The sequence below is a fragment of the Lepidothrix coronata genome, unplaced genomic scaffold (genome assembly GCF_001604755.1).
Source record: "Lepidothrix coronata isolate B3197 unplaced genomic scaffold, Lepidothrix_coronata-1.0 Scaffold12, whole genome shotgun sequence".
Lineage (NCBI taxonomy): Eukaryota > Metazoa > Chordata > Aves > Passeriformes > Pipridae > Lepidothrix > Lepidothrix coronata.
In genome coordinates, this window is record NW_016690192.1 from 8,612,765 (window position 1) to 8,634,979 (window position 22,215).

The 22,215-nt window shown below is 42.2% G+C and overlaps 1 protein-coding gene across 4 annotated transcripts; it reads right to left on the reverse strand.

Moving 5' to 3' along the window:
- Window positions 1–5,112: 5,112 nt before the first annotated feature.
- On the reverse strand, window positions 5,113–20,946 carry CUNH1orf52 (chromosome unknown C1orf52 homolog). Of its 4 annotated transcripts, none has more exons than XR_001873246.1 (5): window positions 20,689–20,946; window positions 20,391–20,598; window positions 19,073–19,155; window positions 13,074–13,259; window positions 9,980–10,182 (listed from the first exon to the last, which is right to left on the reverse strand). XR_001873246.1 is itself a non-coding variant. In XM_017805555.1 (4 exons), exons 1-4 carry the CDS (start codon window positions 20,944–20,946, stop codon window positions 6,833–6,835), a joined length of 714 nt encoding a protein of 237 aa, XP_017661044.1. In that variant the 3' UTR covers window positions 5,113–6,832. The 4 variants fall into 4 exon arrangements, 2 of the variants coding, with proteins under 2 accessions (XP_017661044.1, XP_017661045.1); XR_001873245.1 differs by lacking the exon at window positions 9,980–10,182 and adding an exon at window positions 11,038–11,448; XM_017805555.1 differs by lacking the exons at window positions 9,980–10,182; window positions 13,074–13,259 and adding an exon at window positions 5,113–6,997.
- Between the last annotated feature and the right edge of the window lie 1,269 nt (window positions 20,947–22,215).

Here is a 22,215-nt window from a genome sequence, read left to right on the forward strand (position 1 = left end):
CACCCTGCTCCTCACTTCAGCCCCCAGTACCATCTCCTCCGGCAGCCATGCATAGCGTTTCTTGACAAAGACCAAAGTAGTCACAGCATGTTTTACGTACTTCTTTTCCCTTGATGTTCTTCCCCCCCCACACACCGCCCCCAAAGAAACAAATCTGTAGGCTGCAAACTTATATCTTCCCGCTGGGCTCAGGCCGTGCATGTGGCAGCTCTCGCTTCCCGGCAGGTTTTCCACGGTTCCCTCAGGCCTGACGTGTGGAGAGCAGCAGCTCCTCAGCGGCGTGATGCCAGCGAATCGGGATGGAGTCGGCCTCGATGTTAGTAGCCCCTACTATCCCAGCCAAAATGCCACACAGGTGGAAGACAAACAGCATTAGGACAGAGCGAATAATGCGCTGAGGCTGCTGAAGCGGGCAAAAATTCAGTTTTGGTGTATGAGCTGCTCAGCCGCATCCTGCATTAGCTCCATTAGCAAACGCACAGCCCTTCAAAACCACACTTAGGAGATTATATGACATTGATTTTTTTACCAAGATAAAGTACTGAGACAGTTTTGTTCATTAACTTCTACCTGGCTCTACATCTCCTGCATTTAATTTCATTATAAGCAGCTTCAGGACTGTATTTTGCAGCTTTTTATGTGACATACCTTACAAACATAGGCAATGCATCTGTCTTGTTGTGGGTGAGAACAGAGGACCCATTGCCATCTCCTACCCATTGGTTGTAGGTTGGCTGTCACCTCCCTGCAGAAGGTAGCTGGGAGCAGGCAGGCATTCCATGCATCCTGCACAGCACTGCCTCAAGTACTGGACCAAAGAAAGTGCTCGTTCAGTTCTAGAGAAAGCAACTGCAGCACACGAATGTTGCACATACTCACAGATTTCCTCTCTTACCAAATTTTGAAGGGGGTTTAATAATTTGCTCATCTGAAATTAAGTCTTCCTGAAGAACAAAATTAGATTAAGATTTTGAATCTTTATATGTAAGATACCAGTAGTAACCCAGTAATACCTGTATTTCTAAACTGTAAAAACAACTCATTACAGAGTAGTTATGACTTCTCTTCATCTAAAATAAATCTCACAATAGTTATCATATGTTAACAGTGCAACAACTTGAAATGCCATTTGGCCATCCTGTCATTTGAAATAATTTGCATTCCTTTAAATACACATATTGTGAAATACCTGTGTACAAGTTTCAGAGCAAGATGTAAAACCATCCCAGAATTCCTTTGGTTGGGAAAAATCCCAGAAGAGATGGCAGTGGCTGGGAGGGTCCCAATACTCTGCTGTGCAGAGGAGGAGCTGCAAGTCCCAAGAGGTCTTCTGGCCTCTGACCCTGCTGGGGGGTCAGATCCTGCTCCCTTTGGCAGCTGCATTGCAGTATCTGTGGACTGGATTTTGAACTGCATTTCGGGTAAAGTAGCATGCAAGAAATGCATAAAACCAAAACTATCAATGCTTTTTTGACAGCACACTCGCTGCGCACAATTAATCTGTGCACATTTATCTCCAGCAGATTATTCACAATTACATTTTCTTCATTACCCATGGGCCCAAGTAAAGGAAAAGTCCAGAGCCACCTCCTCTAACCTGATCTTACCTGTTGAGATAGTTAAGCTTTCATTCCCAACAAACCCCTTTGATTTCCAGGCTGGAATCGGTATGTAAAGCTAAGCCTTTTACTATGCCTCCCAGAACTGATCTGTAAGAATACAGTTAAAGAAGAAAAGTATAAACAAATGTTATGGGATTTTTTTGTTGTTGTTGTGCATCTCATAATCAGATGCCAAAACAGGTTTCCCAGAGAAGCTGTGGGAATTCTGTCCTGGAGACACTGGAAACTTGTCTGGCCCCGGCCAAGCTCACTTACGCAGCTCCCACTCTGTATTGGGGCTGACCAGAGAGTCTCCAGAGGTCCCATCCAACCTAAATTACTCTCCCAACTCTACTGGAGCTGAGACATGGCTTGGATAGAAGGAATGGAGTCCAGCCGAGCAGAACACCGACAACAAAATTCCGTTAAAATTCTGCATGGGCACCACAGCTTGACTGCACTGACCTTACTGATGCTATCAGGGGGTTAGCTGTGCCAGGAGCACTTGGATGCCTGAAGCAAAGGACGTGCATTTGAACTCTGGGAGAGGAAATTTGCCCCATTTAAAAACACCAAACAGATTCAAACAGCTAGCAGCTTAATTCTGGGGATTTTCTGCAAGAGAAAGTTTTTGCAACCATTTCAAACTGAGCAAACCAGTCTACAACTACCCTGATTCTTATCTTCAGACCTGCAGATTTTCCACCTATTTTAATGGGAAAACAGATTCCTTCTGTCTACACGTGCCTTAGATTATCTGAATTACTTTCCTAAGGAATAATAACTTGCTTCACTTAAAGTAACTGTATGTAACTTTTAGCAAGTTCCTCTAATTTAGGAGGCATTTTTGAAAATTTTTGTTACTTGGATATTTCCTTTTAGCAATTAAAACAATATTAGTAGAAAGTAGGTACTGGCCAGAGTAAGGACCGAATCCTGCAAAGATCTGGAGTACTGGCATTTGGTGTGCAGTACTTACTGCCTTCTCCCATGAGTATTAGCTATGGAAACAAAAGAAAGTTCAACATCATTGTGTTTTCCATGCTGCTTCACACAGTATTTCCTTCATGTTCTGTATGGTTTTAAATGTTAGTTTAAGCATTTAGATTATTCCTCTATGCAATAGGCACACAGGAAATAGCTTGATGAAAAGCTGCCAATAGTTGAGTCTATAAACACAGTTTGATCTGTATCTTAGAAAATTGTTTCCATTCCAAACTGTGGTTACAAAGCACTTTTTCTTGTTGGCAGCTGGATTTTTTTTAAATCCCTATGCATCCTGTATTTGCCCAACAGAGTTGGCATTGATCACATTAAAAAAACCTTGCAGATAAAGTAACATTAAGGATCTGGCTGGAACTAACTTGAGCCAGTGGAGTAAGAGGCAAAGCTGAGCTTTTGTTTTCAGCATAGCCTGTTTTGTTCAGGAGCTGCAAAGCACACAGTGCCGAATGTGAGTCTTCTTACTTGGCCTTCAACAGAAAGTGAAAGCTGCTTCAAGAGAATGGGACTAGAGTTTGCATCAACTTGAAGAGGCGTCTAATTAGGAGACTGGCAAATATTTAGGACCGGTTTAACAGTGTAACTTTTAACACAGAGAAAGCAGTATTCTTCTGAAGGTACAAAGAGAAATGTTTTTAAACATTTTTTTTTCATTAACAGATTGAGATTTCACCAGTTACTTAATTTTTGCTGAGTTGATAATGTGAGAACTGTAAATAACTGAACAAGCAAAAAATCAAACTTAAGTTTGAAAAAAAAATGCATTGATGGGAAGGATATCCCTGGTGAAGTTGCTGATTGATAGGTGGCAATGTTTGGGCACCGATACAGTTGAATAATGAAATTACGCAGATAAATATTTCCTAATAAAAGACTGAAAAATAACCTTTCCAGCCTTGCTGACAGCATCAGAGATCAGCTCTGCCTCAGCAGATAGGATGAAGAAGTTGTGCTTTCCTAAGTACACAGGCTTTCATTTCTGTACACACTCGGGGACTGGTTTTGAACTGCTCCGGTCTGCCTTCAGGAAATTCCATCCCTCACAGCCTACAAGGTCTCCTCAGATGTATCTGAATAATAGTTTCTTATTAATTTATCATGTACCCGTGGATGGACTTTATTTTACTTTTCTGGGATTCATTTGTGTGAGTAAAACTAAAAGTGTCTGGAAATGTGAATGAGTCTCCTTTTCATTAAAGCTTAACAAATCAGTATCTTTCTTCTCTCAAGACCTGTCGCAGACAGAGGGATAAAGTGACAACTATATGACTAAAGTGGAGCTGATGACAGCTGGGAACTGGAAGCATTTGAATGCCCCAATAAAATCTATGAGCACTCTTTTTATTGAAAGCGTCTGCCTTCCTGACACCAAAATGGACTGAAATAAGAGTCCTGTGAAACTCTATCAGGCAGCTAATAGCTGTGCGTCTTATCTCCAGCCTGCCAAACAACTGCTTTCTCTCAGATGCAGACACCACTACAGTCATTCACAGCTTTGTTACCCCCAGACCCTATTTTGAACTGGCCAGCTGAGGCACCCCAGAGGCCCAGAATACAGCTGCTTATCTTAGGAAGACAAACCAATGAGAGAATAAAAGATTTATATTTTAAACCTGAGGAGGTTGCTAGACAACAGGCTGGACAAAGCTGAAGGTGTTCATTACCAAAATGGGTCCACCATCTGCTCCCTGGGCACTGGAAATATGTGCAGTTGGAATTGCCCTTTTTAAAAGCAGATTTTAGAGACTCCAAGAGCAGTTAAGTGTTTGGCTCAGACCACTGGCTCCCTTTTAGAGAGTATCCTTGCCAGAAACCTTCTTAAACCAAAACTGTTTTAAGAGGCACCGCTGTCAAGATCTTACACCTGGTACACTACACTTGCATTGCTTTTGCTTGGCCTCCTCCAACAAAATGTGGTGCCTTCTCACCAGGTGCTCTGAGAAGCCACTGCCACTATCAGTTCTTCTCTGACTCCAGTGGCATGGGCCACCTGGGCTCTGGAAATGTGACTTGTAGCATCAGGATGGTTACCCTGCCTTTATGTGAAGTACTGAGCCCATTGCTCCCAGAGACATGGTCTACCTGTGCTGTTAAACTGTAATTAAAATTAAACAGGAAAGGATTTTAAGAGCCATGTCAGGCTAACCCAGATTCAAATGAGCAGCATGATGGAAATTCTTCTGTTCATAGCTATCAGCTAACTAAAGCAGGAGGAGTGTTCACGGCTCTGCTTTCTGTGCTTTGTTCAAACAGAAATAAGACAGTAATTCATGTTCTTTTTAGTATCTTACACTTACTTTTTAAAGTTAGTATTTGACTTTTTAGAAAATGCAAGCTAACATCTCTATGAGCTTTTCAAAACATGTCATTGAACCACAGGGCTGTCATTACCACCTCTGACTGCAATCTTACAGCATGCCAGTGCTATGGTAGGATGTCAGTCTCACCGAAGATATACTAAAAATACCAAAGTATTTTGGATACAAAGAAGCCAAATCATTACCCATAGAGTAAAAATAGTCAGTATCACAACCATCATCACCATTAACTTCTTCTAACATGGAGACAAAACCAGCAGATTGGTGGCACTCAACCTTGGTTGAATTGAAAGAAAACACCAACAGATAATGTAGTATATTTGGTCAAAAGAAAAATACATTCAAACTTTTGCTCAAAACATCAGGAGATTCTCCGTAAAGGAAATGAAATCACTACATAAGCATTTCTCTGTCTATTTTGTCCCATATCTTTAGGCCAGGACTGCCCCAGGAGGACAGGGGAGAAGCAGAGCTCTCACCTATGTCCACCTCTGGTCTGTTGCAAAGTACATCTACCATAAATCCCATTAAGCACAGGGCCCTAAAACCTGCTGCATATGCAAAATTTATTTATTAAAAATCCTGCAAAACTTACAACACTCTAAGGATATCTTGAATGACTTCCAATTACCTACTATCAGCCAACAAAATGCCAGAATGGGGGAATACATTTGATGAGCACCTTCTTAGGGGAATCCACTTTCTTAAAGTTCCTTTCTTCCATTTTTACCATTAAAAATAGCAAATTTTTTTTTTTAAATCATCAATCTCAAAATTCTGAGTTTCAAGTCAGAGTCAAATATAGAGGACTTCCAAGTGTGGTAACAGGAAAGCAGTATTTAGAAAGAGAAGTGGAAAAGTCCTTAAATGGGAAGACTGATCCTTTTTCAGAATTGCATATAGTGTGTGCTGTGCTCAAAGTACTTAAGATAATCACAAGGATGCCTTAAAAATGTGTTCTTGTAATCTTAAATTTTAAGCAACAGATGTTTTTGTAGGCAAAATCTGCCACGACTTTCACAAGGTAAAAGGACGTAGTCTATTTTTCTCTTTCACATAAGCTAAATAATTTTATACCTCAAAAAATTTATATGTATGCATATATGATCATTTCACTGTAGTTATCCTGTATGTTACAAAGCCAAATAAACTGGGGGGAAGAAAAGCCAGAGAAACATAGGATATCAACTCAGGTTGCTGAGAGATCTGTGGAATTTCATGTGAAATATCCTCTTCTTTCTCTCCATTGTGTGTGCTTCAAATGGAGCAATCAGAGAAGTCAATGGTAAGGAATCATGGAGGTTTTTTTCCATGTCCTGGAGTTCACCTATCAATAAAACTGTGTTTCATCAGAGAAAAAAGTTTTCCATGCAGCCAGTATGGACTACGTGTTTTGACCTGATGAGCTTTCTTGACTTGTAAAGAGCAGTGTAGCAAGGAGATTAATAGTTGATCCTGCTGGCTGCAGCGGGGAAAGTACCTCATTTGCAAACTTGCCAGAGTTGCTGCCTACCATCTGCTGACAGCTTGCTACCAGCACTCACCCACTTCTGTCATAACAAGGAACGACAAAAGGACAGCAGCTGACATGAAGGTGGCATGGTCAAGCTTCTTTGAATTATTAATGTCCATCACAACATTCAGTCACTCCTGGGAGACAGAACAGAACCCAAGAAAATGGAGGTGAAAAGATAGATTCTCATTTGTGCTCCCTTAATCATGTCTCCTCCATTTGCTCATATTCAAATCAATCTCGGTTTAAATACCTCAAGTTATATGGTACGGTCCTTCTATTATTCCAACAGCCTCACCAGTCATGTGGTCAGGAAGAATTTCCAAATATTTAACCCAAATATTAGTCAGCTATTCTATCTCATCATGCCTCATGTGATGTATTGGTGTGATGTCCTGCTAGTCTTCAGTGGCTGCACAAACTATGGCACATAGTCCTTGGTGGCATCTCTTCCTGCCCAGCCTAACAGACTGCCCAGCTGGTGGCAGAGATGACACCAGGCTCTGGCACAGGGACCGTGAGCCAGTCCTGCAGGAGTTCCTCTGAGCTTCCAGGAATATTACCTGAACAAAAAAAAATATATTTAAATGCATTTTAGTCTTTCAAAAAATTGAAAATCAATTTACTTTCCAATTCAAAATGTTTTCTGCACGGGAGTGGAAAGGCAATGTGTCTCAGCTGATTTCAAGTAGACAGGAAAGGCCACAAAGGCTTCTGTGCTTTCTCTAGTAGGCACTCACAGTAAGGCCACTCTTCAGGTGAGATCTGTTATAGAAGTGGGAGCTATTGAAACTATTCAAAATATTTACATTCTTTAGTGGATAGAAGCACTACTTTATCCTAATCTCTTCTCTAATTACTTGAGTTTCCAGCCATGCCACAATATAATCTATTTAATGTCCACAACAAAGACCCACAGCATTTTAATACAACAAATTTCACATAGATATTACAGTGGTGGGGATTCTGAAAGACCATGTATATTTAATAGATTAAATCAATTTCTCAATGTATATTTTTCCTTGTTTAATCCCTCAACTTTCCTTCTTATTGCTAAAATTTGTTTCCTAAATGCCATATGCTTCTCCAGAATAACAAGATTCAGTGGCATGTAAAAAACCAATTATGTAAAGTTAAGCTTCTGGTTTTTTTTTACATTGAACTGTGAGATCTAAAATGGCAGATTTTTTAAAAATCTATTTTTAACTTTGTATGTTTCCAAACACCAGTTTCTGCTCTGAAACATCATGTGCAAGATCATTTTCAGTATTCTTCCACTTTTGTCTGGCAAATTCCCCTGTTGTCTATATATGAAAGAAACACAGCTAAACCGGATATACTGAGTGTAAAAACAGAATTTGCATGGGAGGGACAAGGGCAGGGGGAAGTCTGAAACTAAAATTACTCCAAGTGGCTTTTTCAAACTGTGTTTCCAAGGTGACAAAAACCCTTTTATTGCAAGGTTGCTCATTTATCTTGTACAGTTGCCAGGATTTTGATCTAATTTTTAGGTCTGAAGAACTAAAATTATCCCACTCCTTCTCAAAATAAAACCCAACCAAATACAACAAAACAGGTTTTAACTGTTTAGTGCCTTCTACCCTTACAACCAGCAACAAAGTAAAATCAGGTCAAATTGTAAATGTGCCAATTTTAGCATCCCTTTGGAAGATGTGTCCCCAAACAGCACATTCTAATCATGCATTTGGTTCATCAGTTATCCCAGGCTAAATTATGTGCTGAGATCTCAATAACAGTTTGCAGCCTTTCTGAGCTGGCACCTTGTATATGTCTGTGACAGACAGCACTCTACCTGTTTTCCTTTCTAAACAACATATGGGCTTAATGAAGACCCTTAGGTATTTACCTGCTTTACCTGAAGAACCCCAGAGAATGATGACCCCCCAGTTTTACCTCCTGTCTCCCCCTTATCACTTCCTTACCCTCACTTACTCTGTCACAGCTGAGCTTACTGCAGGAGTTTGGGACAAGTGCCGTGGCACAGCTTCACAGAAGATTAACTTCCTGAAGAGAGACTTTACCATCCTAGACCTCACATCCGCTGTGGTCCTCACACACCTCTTCCTTGGGCCTTGGAAGGGCTTTGTCCGTAATGCTCCCAGGGCCTTGAGCTTTGCCATGCCCGGGGCAGAGCCCTCTCTAGATAGTAAAATGAGTTTATCAGTCTTTTTGTCTGTCAGTTACTTAAAACAGTCTTAGCAGTCAGCAACCTCTAACATAGACAGGTTTACTGCTCATTCAGATGGAAACCCATTCCTCCAGGATTCAGTGTGCACAAGGAGGCAACATGCAGGGCTGGTTCTGCTGACTGGCCCCCCCCCTCTGCCCACCCAGTGAAAACCAGCTTGTGACTCACAAAGGCGTCCTGGTCTCCAGTGGCGTTTCTGGTTCCACACATCATTTGAGAAGGACAACAGTTGTTACAGACGGATGTTAGGAAAGACTGCTTCCCAAGGAGGCATTTCCTTTGCTGCTGACTGGCATGAGCTCCGTTACTTCCCATGCTCAGTGCCATGGCTGCTGTTGCCTTAGAGATCAAAACCAACTGAAGAAGAATCTGCTCTTCCTAGGCACCAGAGTCTCCTACAGAACTGGTTGATGCTCATCTTTCACCATTAAGAAGTCCTCCTGTTGTAGTCATTGGACACTACTGCCAGGCAAGAGAGCCAGTATGAGAGTGAGCATCAATTGCTTGTGCAGGGGCAAAAGCAGCAGCGACTGCAGGTCTGACCCTGGAGTGCTGCTTGTGCCCTGTGGGAAGTCGGACAACACAGTGAGCAGGATGCCAGTGCACAATTGCTCCATCAGACTGACTCTACTCAGGTAACATGTAAGACACCAGCTCCCTCTGCTTCTCTGACGTGAGGTACTTCTCAGAAACCCCAAACTACTTGTTCAGTGTGCCAAGTCTTGCCAGCACTTAGTGTCCAATGTTAAGGAACCCCATTAGAAACTGTATCCAAAACATCAAAGAAACAGTGAATTATGTAGTTTAATATGTCTGATTCAGCAAGCACTGCAGAGTCAACTGTCTCCCTCAAAGCACACTGCACGTGGCCTTGGTGTTTCTGTCTGAAAAGCACATCCAAGTCTCCCTGCCTGTCCACAGGAGATACAGGAAGAGACGCTCCCAAGGCTTTTAGGTCAGTCAGCAGGGACAAGTCCCACCTTATTAAAGCAGCTATGATGCTGCAAATCTGGGCATCTCAGCCCCTGTTGCACTGGCTTGTGCTCTCCCTGGCAATTTGCATACAAAATGTATATTCTTTAAACACATTCACAAATGTTAACCTGAAGCAGAATTTTTCTTTGCCTGTCAGCAAAGAACATCTGGAAATGATCAATCTCTCTCTCCACCTTGCTCAAATGTCTTCAGGGAGAAATTAATCTTTTAAGACATCTATATTAAAATGAAAAAATGCTTCTCTAAGCTTGCTAAATTCAGTTAAGTTTTCCTGTGAAGAAAGCATAGGAGGGAAAGGAATTCATTCTTTCTAAGAGTAAAAAAATACAAATCCATTTCCTTACTCTGCTGTTAGGTGCACGGCAAGGCTTCTATGGAGAAACAAAGGACCCCAGCACTGTAAATTCACATGTGCAATTTGCTCATACACAGCAGACTTTCCAGTGCCTGTAGTGGGATTCATGCATAGCAGAACTTCATACACATGTGTAGCTTCTCGCAGGAATGGATCTTGCAGCATCTCTAAGGAGAAACGTTACCAGTCTGGGAACCGATAAGAAATAATCAGTGCTGCAATTTACTCTCATTCTCATTCTCCACCACCCTTTGCACTTAATATAAGAACCAGTGAATCAATTAATAGGAAAAAAACAGTCTAAGGTGAGGAAAAAGCTGACTTTAGAAGGCAATACTGGTGTGCTACCAAGAGCAGAAACATTGAACCCACTGTGTTTTTCCCAGCAAGGTGTATTTTGGGAGGGAGTCTGGGGTGCTGTGCATGCAGGGCCCTCACTTGGGCAGGGTGTGCCTGCACAAGTATTTTGGTTTGGATCAGGAGGCAGCTTTTGAAGGGACTCTCCCTATCAGCCTGGCAGACTCTGCATTGGTTTTCAGAGTGCACCAGCTGGATTCCTTTCAGATGAAACTCAAACCAGAAGATGCACTCCAGGAGTGCATTTAATGCACTTGGACTGCTGCTGGGCATTGCTCCTGTGGGAGCAACGCCGAGCTAGCCCACAGCACGGACTAGTTCACCTTACAGGCACTCTCCTATTGTGCCAAAATGACTTACAAATGCAAACGTAGCCACAGATTAAAGACAATCTCTCAGCATGATATCAGAAATAGAACCGATCACATATAGCTTCCCAAAAACCCTGTAGCATTAACCAGGGGAGTCAGTAAACCTGCTTATTCTTATGAAAACAGAATATCTACTAATTTAGCAAACAAAAGCCATATACAGTATAATTGAGAAAAACAAACAAATGCTCAAGATGGACTGACCACCTAAAATGGATTATTTACTCTCGAGTGCCAGGAAAGCAAATTCCCCAACCACTAGTATTGCTGGTTCTTAATGCTCAAGTGTGTATGCACAATGTGGGATATAAACACAGTTCTGACCGAAAATCCTGTAGAGTTGCTCAGGAATTAGTGCTATTATTAAATGTGATACTTTTTCAGGTTAATTTCTGCAGAATGCTATTAAAATCTAAGAGACTTTTGCAGCATGAGAAGGAAAAGCAAAAATCAGGGTCTACCAAATATTCCCAATATAAAATAACTGATTCATTTAAGCCCCTTCACATTATTTCCTAAACTCTGCATTTCAGATCAATCAATGAAGACAATTGTGTAACCCCCAGCACTACTGTTGTGCTATAGCCAAAGCAGCATCAAGTGAAGCTTCCACCTACCATGGGGCATATCCAGCCCCTGGAAACATTTGCCCTTTAAGCAAATCACAGTAAGTATTTTCCAAGTGAATAAGACCATTATCTTTCAGCTTCATAAGTTGCCAAAATCCTGTGAAAAATTAAATGAGGTCTTTTAATTAAAAGCCTAAACACATACAGTGGGTCAGTTCCATCTCAAGGCCCCCCATTGCTTCTCTCAAGTATAATGGTAGTTTCTTTTCATTCCTTCTGAATAGTCATGAGAAAAAAATTGCTTTAAGGCCTAATTTAACTTCTGAGTGAGCTGCAGGGCCTGACTGTTAAATCCTGTCCAGAGTTACCCTAGTACAGCAGCAACACAATCCTCAGTATAAGTCTGCTCCAAGGAAACTTGGATGCAGTGCACTGGAGCAGGTTTTGTGACCAAACAAACTGCTCTCAGAAATTATGTCTTTTGCTATAATTCTGCCATTTAGCTTAGAATTAGTTTGGGTTTTTAAAATGGCATTAAAGTTGTTTTCTTTTTCCCTCGGCTATGTCAAAACAAAAGAACCAAGGCAAAACCTGAGGTAAATCACATGACCAGGAATACATCATCCATGTACACTTGTGCTGACACACAAGCAGAGTCCTTGCTGTCTTGAACACAAAACTACAAATGATAAAACTGCATTAGTGGGTTACATGCTTCCACAAAATGGAGAAAAAAGTTACAAGCTCTCTTGTTCAACTGCACATTTTTGCTGATTTATACTGATTCACTAGTGCAATAAGTTGCCAGCACTGGCAGAAGGGCTGCTGGTGCCGGTTGCATCTCTATCTTCCCCTCCAGCACTGTTTTAAAGCCAAGAGGTCTGACAGGAATGGTGTGGGCCCAGCTGGCCTGGGGCAGCCAGTGGGCTGGGTCACCTTGGGGAAGGCACATTCCTGCCTTATTTTTGTAACCTTCTATGAAAGAAGGTTAGGAGTCCATGGTAAAATTAGATAAATGCAACTTTTCAAAGCCAATTCTTCCTCACTTTCTTATTTTACAGAAGTAAGGGTTTTTCTTGAGTATTTTTAAATTTAAACCAACTATAACTTTTTCAAGCTGATAAAACCCTTTTCCTTGGGCTTTTCTCTACTAAGTTAGAAAGTTCGAAACTCAGTAATTGTCTGAAATATTAGTATGACATTTAACCATTCCTTATTTTCATATTGATTTTCACTGCTTTGTTGAAGACAAACCCATTTGACTAAAATTGTGTGCCAAATAAGTTTTTCATTATGATCAATGTAAGAATTATTTTTTTTAAAGAGGAAGGATTATGGTAACTCTACACAGCATTCAAAAATCATGTGAAATTTACAGTGTTTAAAAGCTGTTTAAAATGCCTTTGTCTAGAGCAAGATATCAGGAAAGCAAACAAAGTAGATGTGTACTGTTTCAAGAGACACAAATTAATTATTAGAAAGTAAACTAGAAGTGAATTGGGGTCTGTGGTGTAGAGCAGAGCTGCAGATTCAACAGGCACTGTGCCAGCAGGTAACAAAAGCGCTCTCTGCTGGAGCAGCGTGGCTGGAAACCCAGCAAACAGGGGATGCAAGAGACAAATTATTGATCACAGGGCCTGTCTGGTGGGTGATTCTGCCAATTGGACAGTGCATCTTCCTGCCAGCTATGTGATACTTTTCTGACTCAACAGCTGTCCCAAGAAGCATGAGAACAGGCAGGGAAATAGGGGATCCCCAGCCAGGGCAGGGGATGATACACACCTGGGATCCTCACAAGGTCAGACTAGAGTTCATTTGTCACTGGCTCTGAAGCATTCAAAGAGCCCCAGATTTAGACACAGACAGTCTGTATCAGGCAAGTCTCCTTGTTTCATCAGCACTGAAATCACTTCATGACATGGATTCCCCTTACTTTCATGTTACCATTTTGAGATGTCAGTTGTGCTTCTGTGGGGAAATAATGCAATGAATCTATTAATATTAATGCAATAATTCTATAGCATATAACTCTGTGTTGTCTTATATATCTGTGGGTTGCTTTATACAGATACTTTGAAAAAAATAAGTTTGCAATGTGTAAGCAGTACTTCGTTATCATGGCGATGGGGCTTATTTAACTGTCAGAGATACAGCTTTTTTACAAGTATCCAAGAGGCACTCACAAAGATTCCTGTGAGAACAAGCCACTAATGGTAAGCAAACCTTGTACAAAACACAGTATTCCTAACTATTAAAACAGTATGTTTTAAACAAGCCCTTGCCATTGCCAACCTTACAACTACATTAAATAATACAACCCTTTGAAATATTTCAGACAATATATAAACTCCTAATCTCACGAAATACAATTTTCTCAGTCCTAAAAAAGGGATTACAACAGAAAGTGACACTTGTTCTAGACCAGAAGCCTAGAACAGAGAAACATTTTTTTTTTTTTGTAGAACTCTTCTTTAGGTCTTTATTAAGTAGTTGTGATCTTTTCTACAAAATCAGTTAAATTAGTCTCACCTGGGCTTAAATTACCTGGGCTGGTTCCTTAAAATATCTCTTACAAAACAGGACCATGTTCTGCTCCCAACAGAAAGACTCTCCAGTGACTTTTGCTGGGACCCTGCTGCTGGCAGGGTGTTGTTTGTTTGATGCCTTGGTTTGAGGAGAGTGTGTTAATCCTCTCCTGAGAAGTTCTGTGGTTTAATTCCCCATTACACTTTCCTGGGGTTACCCTGTGTTAATCCTGTATTTGTTTTCATATCAGTCCATCTGCATCAAGAAATATGTGGTAGGAGAAGTTATGGTAAGGGATGGGACATCAGTGTTCGATCCAAAGAATAAGTTCACCTTGTTAGAAGACAACAAAAAACAGACTTCTGGCGTTGCTGCTCACAGCTACAGCAAGGCAAATATGTGATTTATCTTTTGAGCTACCAAGAGTAAAGCATTCTAAAGATGAAGACCACTTCGTCTTCTAAATGAAGAGCCCTGATAAAATTATTTGATAAGGACCAAAAATGTTTATCTCCATTCACTGAATTCATTGCATTCTTCCGTCAATCCAGCTCCACAGGTCCTGGCATCCCTGAAAATTCCTGCTTTCTTCATAAGTGCCCTGAAGAAAACAGTTCAAAGGAACCAGCAGCACAAACCCATTCCAATCTCTGGTGCAACTCTGCCTTCCAGGTCCAACGGATCTTTGCACATTTCTAACAGCGACACAAATTCTGTGGACTCCTCTGAAGATGATGTTGTTCCTTTTGGTCTGTGATACTCTCAACATGAAGAACTGGCTCAATGGAATCCCTATCCCTCTGTTATTCCTGCTATTTCTTGGTTCCTAATTATATGACTTATAAACTTTCTGAAAGCAGTCCACTGCTACCAGCGGGTTTGTCTGAGGAACAGAACTATTCCCTGAGATTCCAGTATCCCACGGGAAGCCTCCTGTGCAATGAAAACACTGTATTTCCTTTCAGCAGTTTTCTGTATTTTGCCAACATTTTGCTCTACAGAAATCCTGCTTTTGTTTCAGTGTTGATATTTTGAGACAACTGCAGACTGCCCAGCTAATTGTTGCCTCTTGCTGCATCATTTGTTAAACTTCACCTCAGTCAAGGCATCCAGAAAACCCCTTTGGCAGTAATGGAATCAGATTTCTTAGCAAGGTGCCTCCATTTTCTCAAGGGTTTCCTAAACACATCCTATACTAGTGTTTTTAAGTGTGTTTTCCCCTGTAACATTTGCCCCCCTGTGAATTACAGAGAGGAGTTGGCATGCCTGGACAGCCATTTCCACTCAGTTGCTGTAGAGCAACTCACCTGTCAACAAGCTCACCTCCGTAGGACACCGGTACCACCACGCTTTGCCCAGGCCTGATGGTTGCTGTGATTTTTCCAGCTATTTAGAAACCAAACTTTCAGATTTTCCCAGTCTGACAAGTAATTGCAGGTGTCCTTAAACAAGACCTCTCGGAATGGAAATGCTGCATCGCTGTAACCATTGCCAGGGGCCCTTTCAAGCGGTACAACCATTTATCCTTCAAGAACACACACTTCAGCTGTGATCATTTTCCATGCTTTTAAGACACAAACCATTTGTAAATGAATCAGTGTTTCACCAGTGTCAGTAATAGCAGTGTAACAGAGGGATGCCTTGCCAGAACTTCCCCATTAGCATTTCTGGGAGGAAGCACTGCCTGCCACAAAAGCCATTATCCTCAAGAGATGTGCTTCTATACTGATGTGAATTATTCTTTCCCAGATCATCCTGTCTTTCTTGGAAAGCCAAGTAACACAGCTGCTATTGTGCCAGCATCTGGAAGCAAAACAATGTGCTCACTGCAAACTAATTGCCTTCCAGACACCATTTTTCCAATTTTGACAAATTTTTAGGAGAATTTCCTCAAATCAAACCCATATGCATTTTTTACTATCTTTTTTCCTGTTACACATTATGATCATAATTAGATTTGATTAATCATAAAAACAGTAGAATGATGAGTTAATAGAGGACTAATTTTCAGAGGCAATCTTCCCCATTTGTTAGTGGGAATATATGTTCACTCTCACTGTTTTCTCTTGAAAGACAATCCAGGATAAACTGTCCTATAGTTAGACACTTTCTGAACATCTGCACTATCAGTCTAAGTTTAGTTGCTGTTCACTCACACGTTTCACAGATCCTGATGCACAGAGTAGACAAATTTTCATTGTTAGATGCCCAGACCTGAAGAAAACCTACAAGTCTATTTCTTGAAATCTTTTGAGTTGCATCTGAAGCTGCAGCACAACCCCTTCTCTCATCATCTTCTCCTGAAGATGATGCACTGAAGCACCTCTACCAAACCCAACTTCCAACTGCAGAACCAATCCACCCAGATAACACAGCTTTGTTTCAGATGTCTTACTTCAGAAGAAGCAGTGTAGTTGTTTGTGCCATTTCTCCTGAAGAGGGAAGCTGCCATGGTCACTAATTACAATGAAGATTTCATCAACCTGTAAATAATACAACTAATCATTCCCAGATTAATCCCAGATTAGCCACACTGGTTTTCTCCTTGGAAATTGAGTATCAGATGGTGTTAACTTAAAACAACTGGATACTCTGGATATCATATGATCTGAAAACAAAAGAAGTGATTGGCATGGTAACTTCCTGAGCTGCCCTTCCTGAGCTGGTAGAATACCAGAGCAAACAACACAAAGGCCTCCTTGGTCATACCATTCATGGGAATGCATCTTATTTCCAGAGCTGGTGACATTAACCTTCAGCTGTAATGCTCAAGGAGCACTTCTCTAGCAAACGGAAGTATTTTAACACTTGAGAACTGAGCACTCCATTAAATATTATGGATTATTTCATGTAAAATCCTTCAAATGACAAGAAATGGTACCATTCATCCAACATAAACCTGGAATAAATTCTGTACCTACAGGATAGCAGAGGCAGATTTCTCAAGAAGTGTCTTGCTAGACATGCTATAATCTGCAATTCACTGCCTGGACACAAACCAACCCTCTGGGTAACTGACTGAACATCTGACTTTCATATCTGAACAGGAGCTTGCTGCTATTCCCTGCCCTCAGTTCTCTGGGACAGCTACAGTATAAACACATCCCTGTTAAAAAAGGAGAAACCAAATTAGAGCGAGCCTTTTCTTTCAGAGGCTTCCCATTCAGCACTTCAAGTAAAACATCCTTCATTTCTTTGTAAACAAATCTCACAGAAACCATTTGATCTCAGGCGACCAGGATCTAGAGACCAGCTATCTGAATAGCTTGAGACACTCTGCATCCTGAAGTGGATGATGTAAGGCTTCAGTGCCTGCATGGAGACAGCTGTTCCTATTAGAGAACCACTCTGATTTACGTGGCAGTTTTTAGTGGAAGTTTCACATGCTATTACTGCAGTGAAGGAGAATTTACATTAGCATTCTAGACAAAGTGACATATGGGCATGTATCATTTATCATTATCTCTCAAATCAACAAGATGCAGACGTCCAGAGTTCCTGAACTGTCCTGCTACACTGGCTGCCCACCTAGTAAAGCTCCATTTCAGCAAGCCGTCGTATTTGACTGTGGCAAAGAGGTCTTTATCCCTGCTGGAACTTTGCAGCGTCATCACTAAGGGTGTGAGAGGCTTTTTCCCCTTCCAAACTGGAGGCCAGCCTTGCCCTGCTCCCTGCCAGCCTAGTCCCTGCTCTAGCCCAGCATCGCAACTGCGGATGGAGTATTTTGAGAAACCCTACACAGAGCTGGCACTCCATAAGCTTTGTCATGACAGCATCCCTCCTCCTGGAGCTTGCTAGGACAGTGTCCGATATTTGGGTTTGTGCATGGGGAACCCTCAGCTGTGTACAAGTACCATTTTTTGAATGGTTTCCAGACTAACAGCACAGAAGGGGTGGAATACATCACAGCTTTGGCCCGATAGCCTGTGAAACTGGCAAGGAGCAATTGCAGACTCTGCAGGCAGACAAGGATCCAGAGAAAGCATCAGCACACTGCCAAGGCTAGATGGCATAACTTGTTGATAATTTCACATATTCACTAAAAATGAATACATTTTTCTATATACTGACGTTCAAAAGATTTTTTAAAAATCACTTAAAAAATATTAACATCATATTAGCACATATGCATACAAAGTCTGTTCTGCCAAAGAAAAGGTAGTCCAAGACAGAAGGAAAAAGCACAAATGTTTACATTAAAATTTAATTTCATAAACTTCTATTAGTAGGCCCTAATCTCACTGCAGACTTCCTAAGGCACAAAATCTTTATATGAAAAGAAACCTAGAGCAACCCTTCCTTCAATCCAGTGCCAGCTGGTACCTTTTCATACACAGACTCAAAACTCCATGGAGCAGGATGTCACAAATGCAACATACATTGACTAGCACTTTTAGAATATTACCAACTGTTTGTACTGAAATAAATACAATTGGGCAATAAAAACCATCACAGCTTTGTTATAATTTTCATCCACATAAATATCTAGATTCTATTTTCTATTTCAAGAAGAATACATTAAATGCTTCAAGTCTTCGTGCATCAGTTAGTCTCATGATTCACTGATGCAGATCCCATAATATCAAAATAATTATAAAATATTAAACTCCATTATTAGGTCCATTTTTTTTTCAGATTGTAGTTGTATATTTATTTAAACAAAAAAACCCCTAAGGAATCTGTTGAGTCATACATCCCTGAGTGGCATATAGTACAGAATTCATCCCTCCTATTCACCATGCATGCAATGCAATATTTATACTGCAGATGTTTTCAAATGTGGTTTTATTCCAGTGATCTATTTGCAGTCTAGACATACATTTGAAAACAACAATATGCAAACATATCACAGAACAGTACCTAAAAAAATCTTTAGTATATACTCCTTTATAAAAGGTTTTGACACAATGGAAAAGTCAGTCCAGAAAAACTCATGTTACCAGGTTTCTTGATAAACAAAATATTATGAAGCCCTCTAACCTGCATGAGCACAAGTATCCATAGCAATGGATCCCTCTTTTAAATCCTCCTTTTAAATAAACAGGTTTAAATGTTGTTTGGTAAACAAGTTTCTATCACAACACTGTCCATTTAATTTTGTGCTTTCCAAAAGGCAAGCATACTACAGAAATAAAATTCCCTACCCAACAGGAGAGAGAAATTCAGTAAACATGTATTTGTTTCCCATTCCAGCAGAGGAATCCAAGTTCACTGAAATTTTCATTATGTCTAAATCCATCACACCCTGCTTATACCTTCTTCTTCTTCTTCTTTGCCTGCTCTCCAGAGTCTACTTTACGTTTCTTAGCAGAAGCTGGTTCATCATCTTTTTCACCATCTTTAAATAAAAGACAGAGTTAATCAATGTCAGCAAAGCCAGTATTTTGTCTTAAACACCATCCTTGTCTCAGAAAAACTGACTTAACCACACTTGAGAAGCCTGGAAAAAAGACACAGTAGTATTAACTGATAATATCCTCATTTTTGGAATACAGACAGTATGTGGACAGAACAGGAACGGTTATTTGTTATTACTACCATAGACCATTAAGGATAACTTAAGAAGAGGCTTTATGCTATTGTACAGTACCTGTTCTAAAAAACTTATTATTTGAATAGATAATAAGAAAAGTTAGAAAAGGACATTGTAGAAGCAGGAAATATCATCATTATCGTGGCTAGGCTTCGCGAACGAAGATTTGGGAAAAAGCAGGAAATAATGTCAAGGTTAATTAACCATTTATAGTCTTACTTTAGATGAAGACTAAGAGAAATGCATGGGATGAACATAGAGAGCACATGGAGCAAGACATACGGCAAAAAAAAAAAAAAAAGAGCAAGACAGCAAAAAACCCATTCCTTTGGAAAAGGTTTGCTGAAAACTTTACTGGTGAACCAAAACATTATTGTGTGTTCTGAAAGCCCAGAATTTCTTCTTCTGGTTTTGTTCTCTTGGTTGTTGCTGGTTATTCTCTTTCTCCAGTAATTAAAAAAAAAATAATTCCTCCCACCTGTCAAATATTTCTTTACTTCCTAGATTACCATTGCAGCTTGTACCATGATTAAAAGTGAAGGGGATAGTAAATATTTTCTTCAGTAATCTGTCACATGGACATACTATTTAATTCCCCTCTTGGACCTCAAGTTTTGCAAATGCTCTAAAAATAATCTGACCTACCTCTACATCCAAGGTCAACACAGCAACACCTGAAGAAGCTCTCATACCATTTTAGCAGCACCATGACTGAACCTGTTACATTCACAGAACTAGAGCTCTACAGTTTTTAATCCTTCTCTGCTAATGGCAATGGGACAGGAGCGGAGGGACTGCTGGGGGGCTCTATATTGACTCTAGGAAAGTCGAAACACCGGCAGTGCAGTTCAACCATCCCCGCAAGCAGAGCGCTCTGTCCTTGGGCAGCAGGGGATGCAGGACAGGCCTGCGGAGATTCCTCCGGGCTCAGGGCAGGGAGGGCTCCGCTCACCGACCACTCAGGGACCCGCCCGCCCAGCCCGGCTCTCGAAACACACCCAGCCTGTGCAGGGCACAGCCGCCCCACGCCGGGGCCTCACCCGATTCCAGGGGCTCCTGCTCCTCGTCCGGCAGGAACTTGGCCTTGCCGGCCGGCCGGGGAGCGTCGTCGCCGTTGTCTTCGTAGATGTTGGACCACTTGATGGCCATGTCGACGGCGGGCGCCGGCGGCGGCGGCTTCTCGGGCGGGCTGTAGGTCTCCGGCGGGGGCACGGCGTTGCTCCTCCACACCTTGAACTCCCTGGGGGGCTGCGGGAGAAACCAGAGCGCCCGTCACACTGCGCAGGAGGGCCGGGGACGGCCCTGCCGGCGCCTCGGCCGCCGCCGCGCCCCCCGCACCTCCTCGGGCGCCCGCAGGACGCGGCTCTCCCAGTCGATCTCCTTGTTGAGCGGGTTGTAGAGGAAGGCGGGCGGCTGCGACACCCGGCGGAAGAGCTCGTCGGGCGGCGGCAGCCGCGGCCGCCCCGGGCTGCCCCCCGCGGACGCGCCGGCCCCCGCGGGGCGCTCGTCGGGCTGGGGCTCGTCGGGCTCCGAGTCGGAGCTGGAGCTGCCGTAGGCCGCGAAATAGCCCAGCGGGTCCTCCCCCTGCGCCGCCATGGCGGGGCCGCGCCTCGCACCGCCCGCGGAAACCGCGCCCGCGCCGAGGGTTCCGGCCCCGCCGCGGCCGGAGCGGCACCGCGCCGCCCTCGGGGGAACCGCGGCGGGCACCGGCAGCAGGGATCCAGCGCGGGGTGCGTTCCTCCGAGGGACCCGAGACAGACACCGAAAATCAGACACAAAACCGAGCAACCTCCATTTCTACCTTTTCACACCTGGAGGCCTAAAGGGAAAACACGTTTTCCCTTAATGTCCGGCCACTGGGCTAACCCAGGGCAGACATAGCGCTGACCAGCGCTGTCTATCCAGCAGGGTATCTTTACCACAACAGATTTGTGAAATTTGTTGGAAAAAGTTTCTATTAGACCTCCCTTGTCGTTCACACACACACACATATATATATGTAGCTATATTTATCTGTTACTGTATCAGCTAAAATACTTACTGGCATGGTTCAAATGGCACGATGCTGTGTAGAGGGAGGTTTAGGCTGGATATCAGGAAAAAGGTTTTCACCCAGAGGGTGGTCGGGCACATAACAGGCTCCCCAGGGAAGTGGTCACAGCACCAAGCCTGTCTGCATTCAAGAGATATTTGGACGACACTATCAGGCACATGGTGTGATTCTTGCAGTGTCCTGCACAGCGCTAAGAGTTGGGCTCAACGATCCTGATGGGTCCTTTCCAACTCAGTGTATTCTATGATTCTATGTTCAGATTACTTATACTACCACAGAAGCGGGATAAGGTCTGAGCAAGAGGTTTTGGTTATAATATGATCAAGTCCTTTACTGTAAAGCTACTGAAACTGTGTCCAGCTGACATTTCGTAATCAATGTCATGATCATTATTTTGACAGAAGCCCTACACACAAAGTCCAATGAAAACGACCACTGAAGTGAAACTCCACAGTCCCTGCAACATTTGCAATTCCTTTTTTGAGTCATGCTCCTCAGCACTCAAAGTTCTTGTTTCTCCCCCCCATTAATAAAAATCTTAATTTAAGAATGAAGTCAATATATGCATCGCTGGAGGCAACACTTCTCACACCTGTAGGAAGCTGAGCAGTAATTTGAAAAAAAAGCAAGAATCAGGTTAGTAATACTAGACATGAACCACAGAAACTATTTAAGCAGCTGAGTTCTTGATTTCATATGCATGTTTGCCCTATAGACTGCTCTTGAGTGCAGTCCTACTGGCACAGGTGTTTCACATTAAGTCAGTCTTTCCACCAAAGACAAACCTCTCTAACAAGACAAGGAGAACAAAA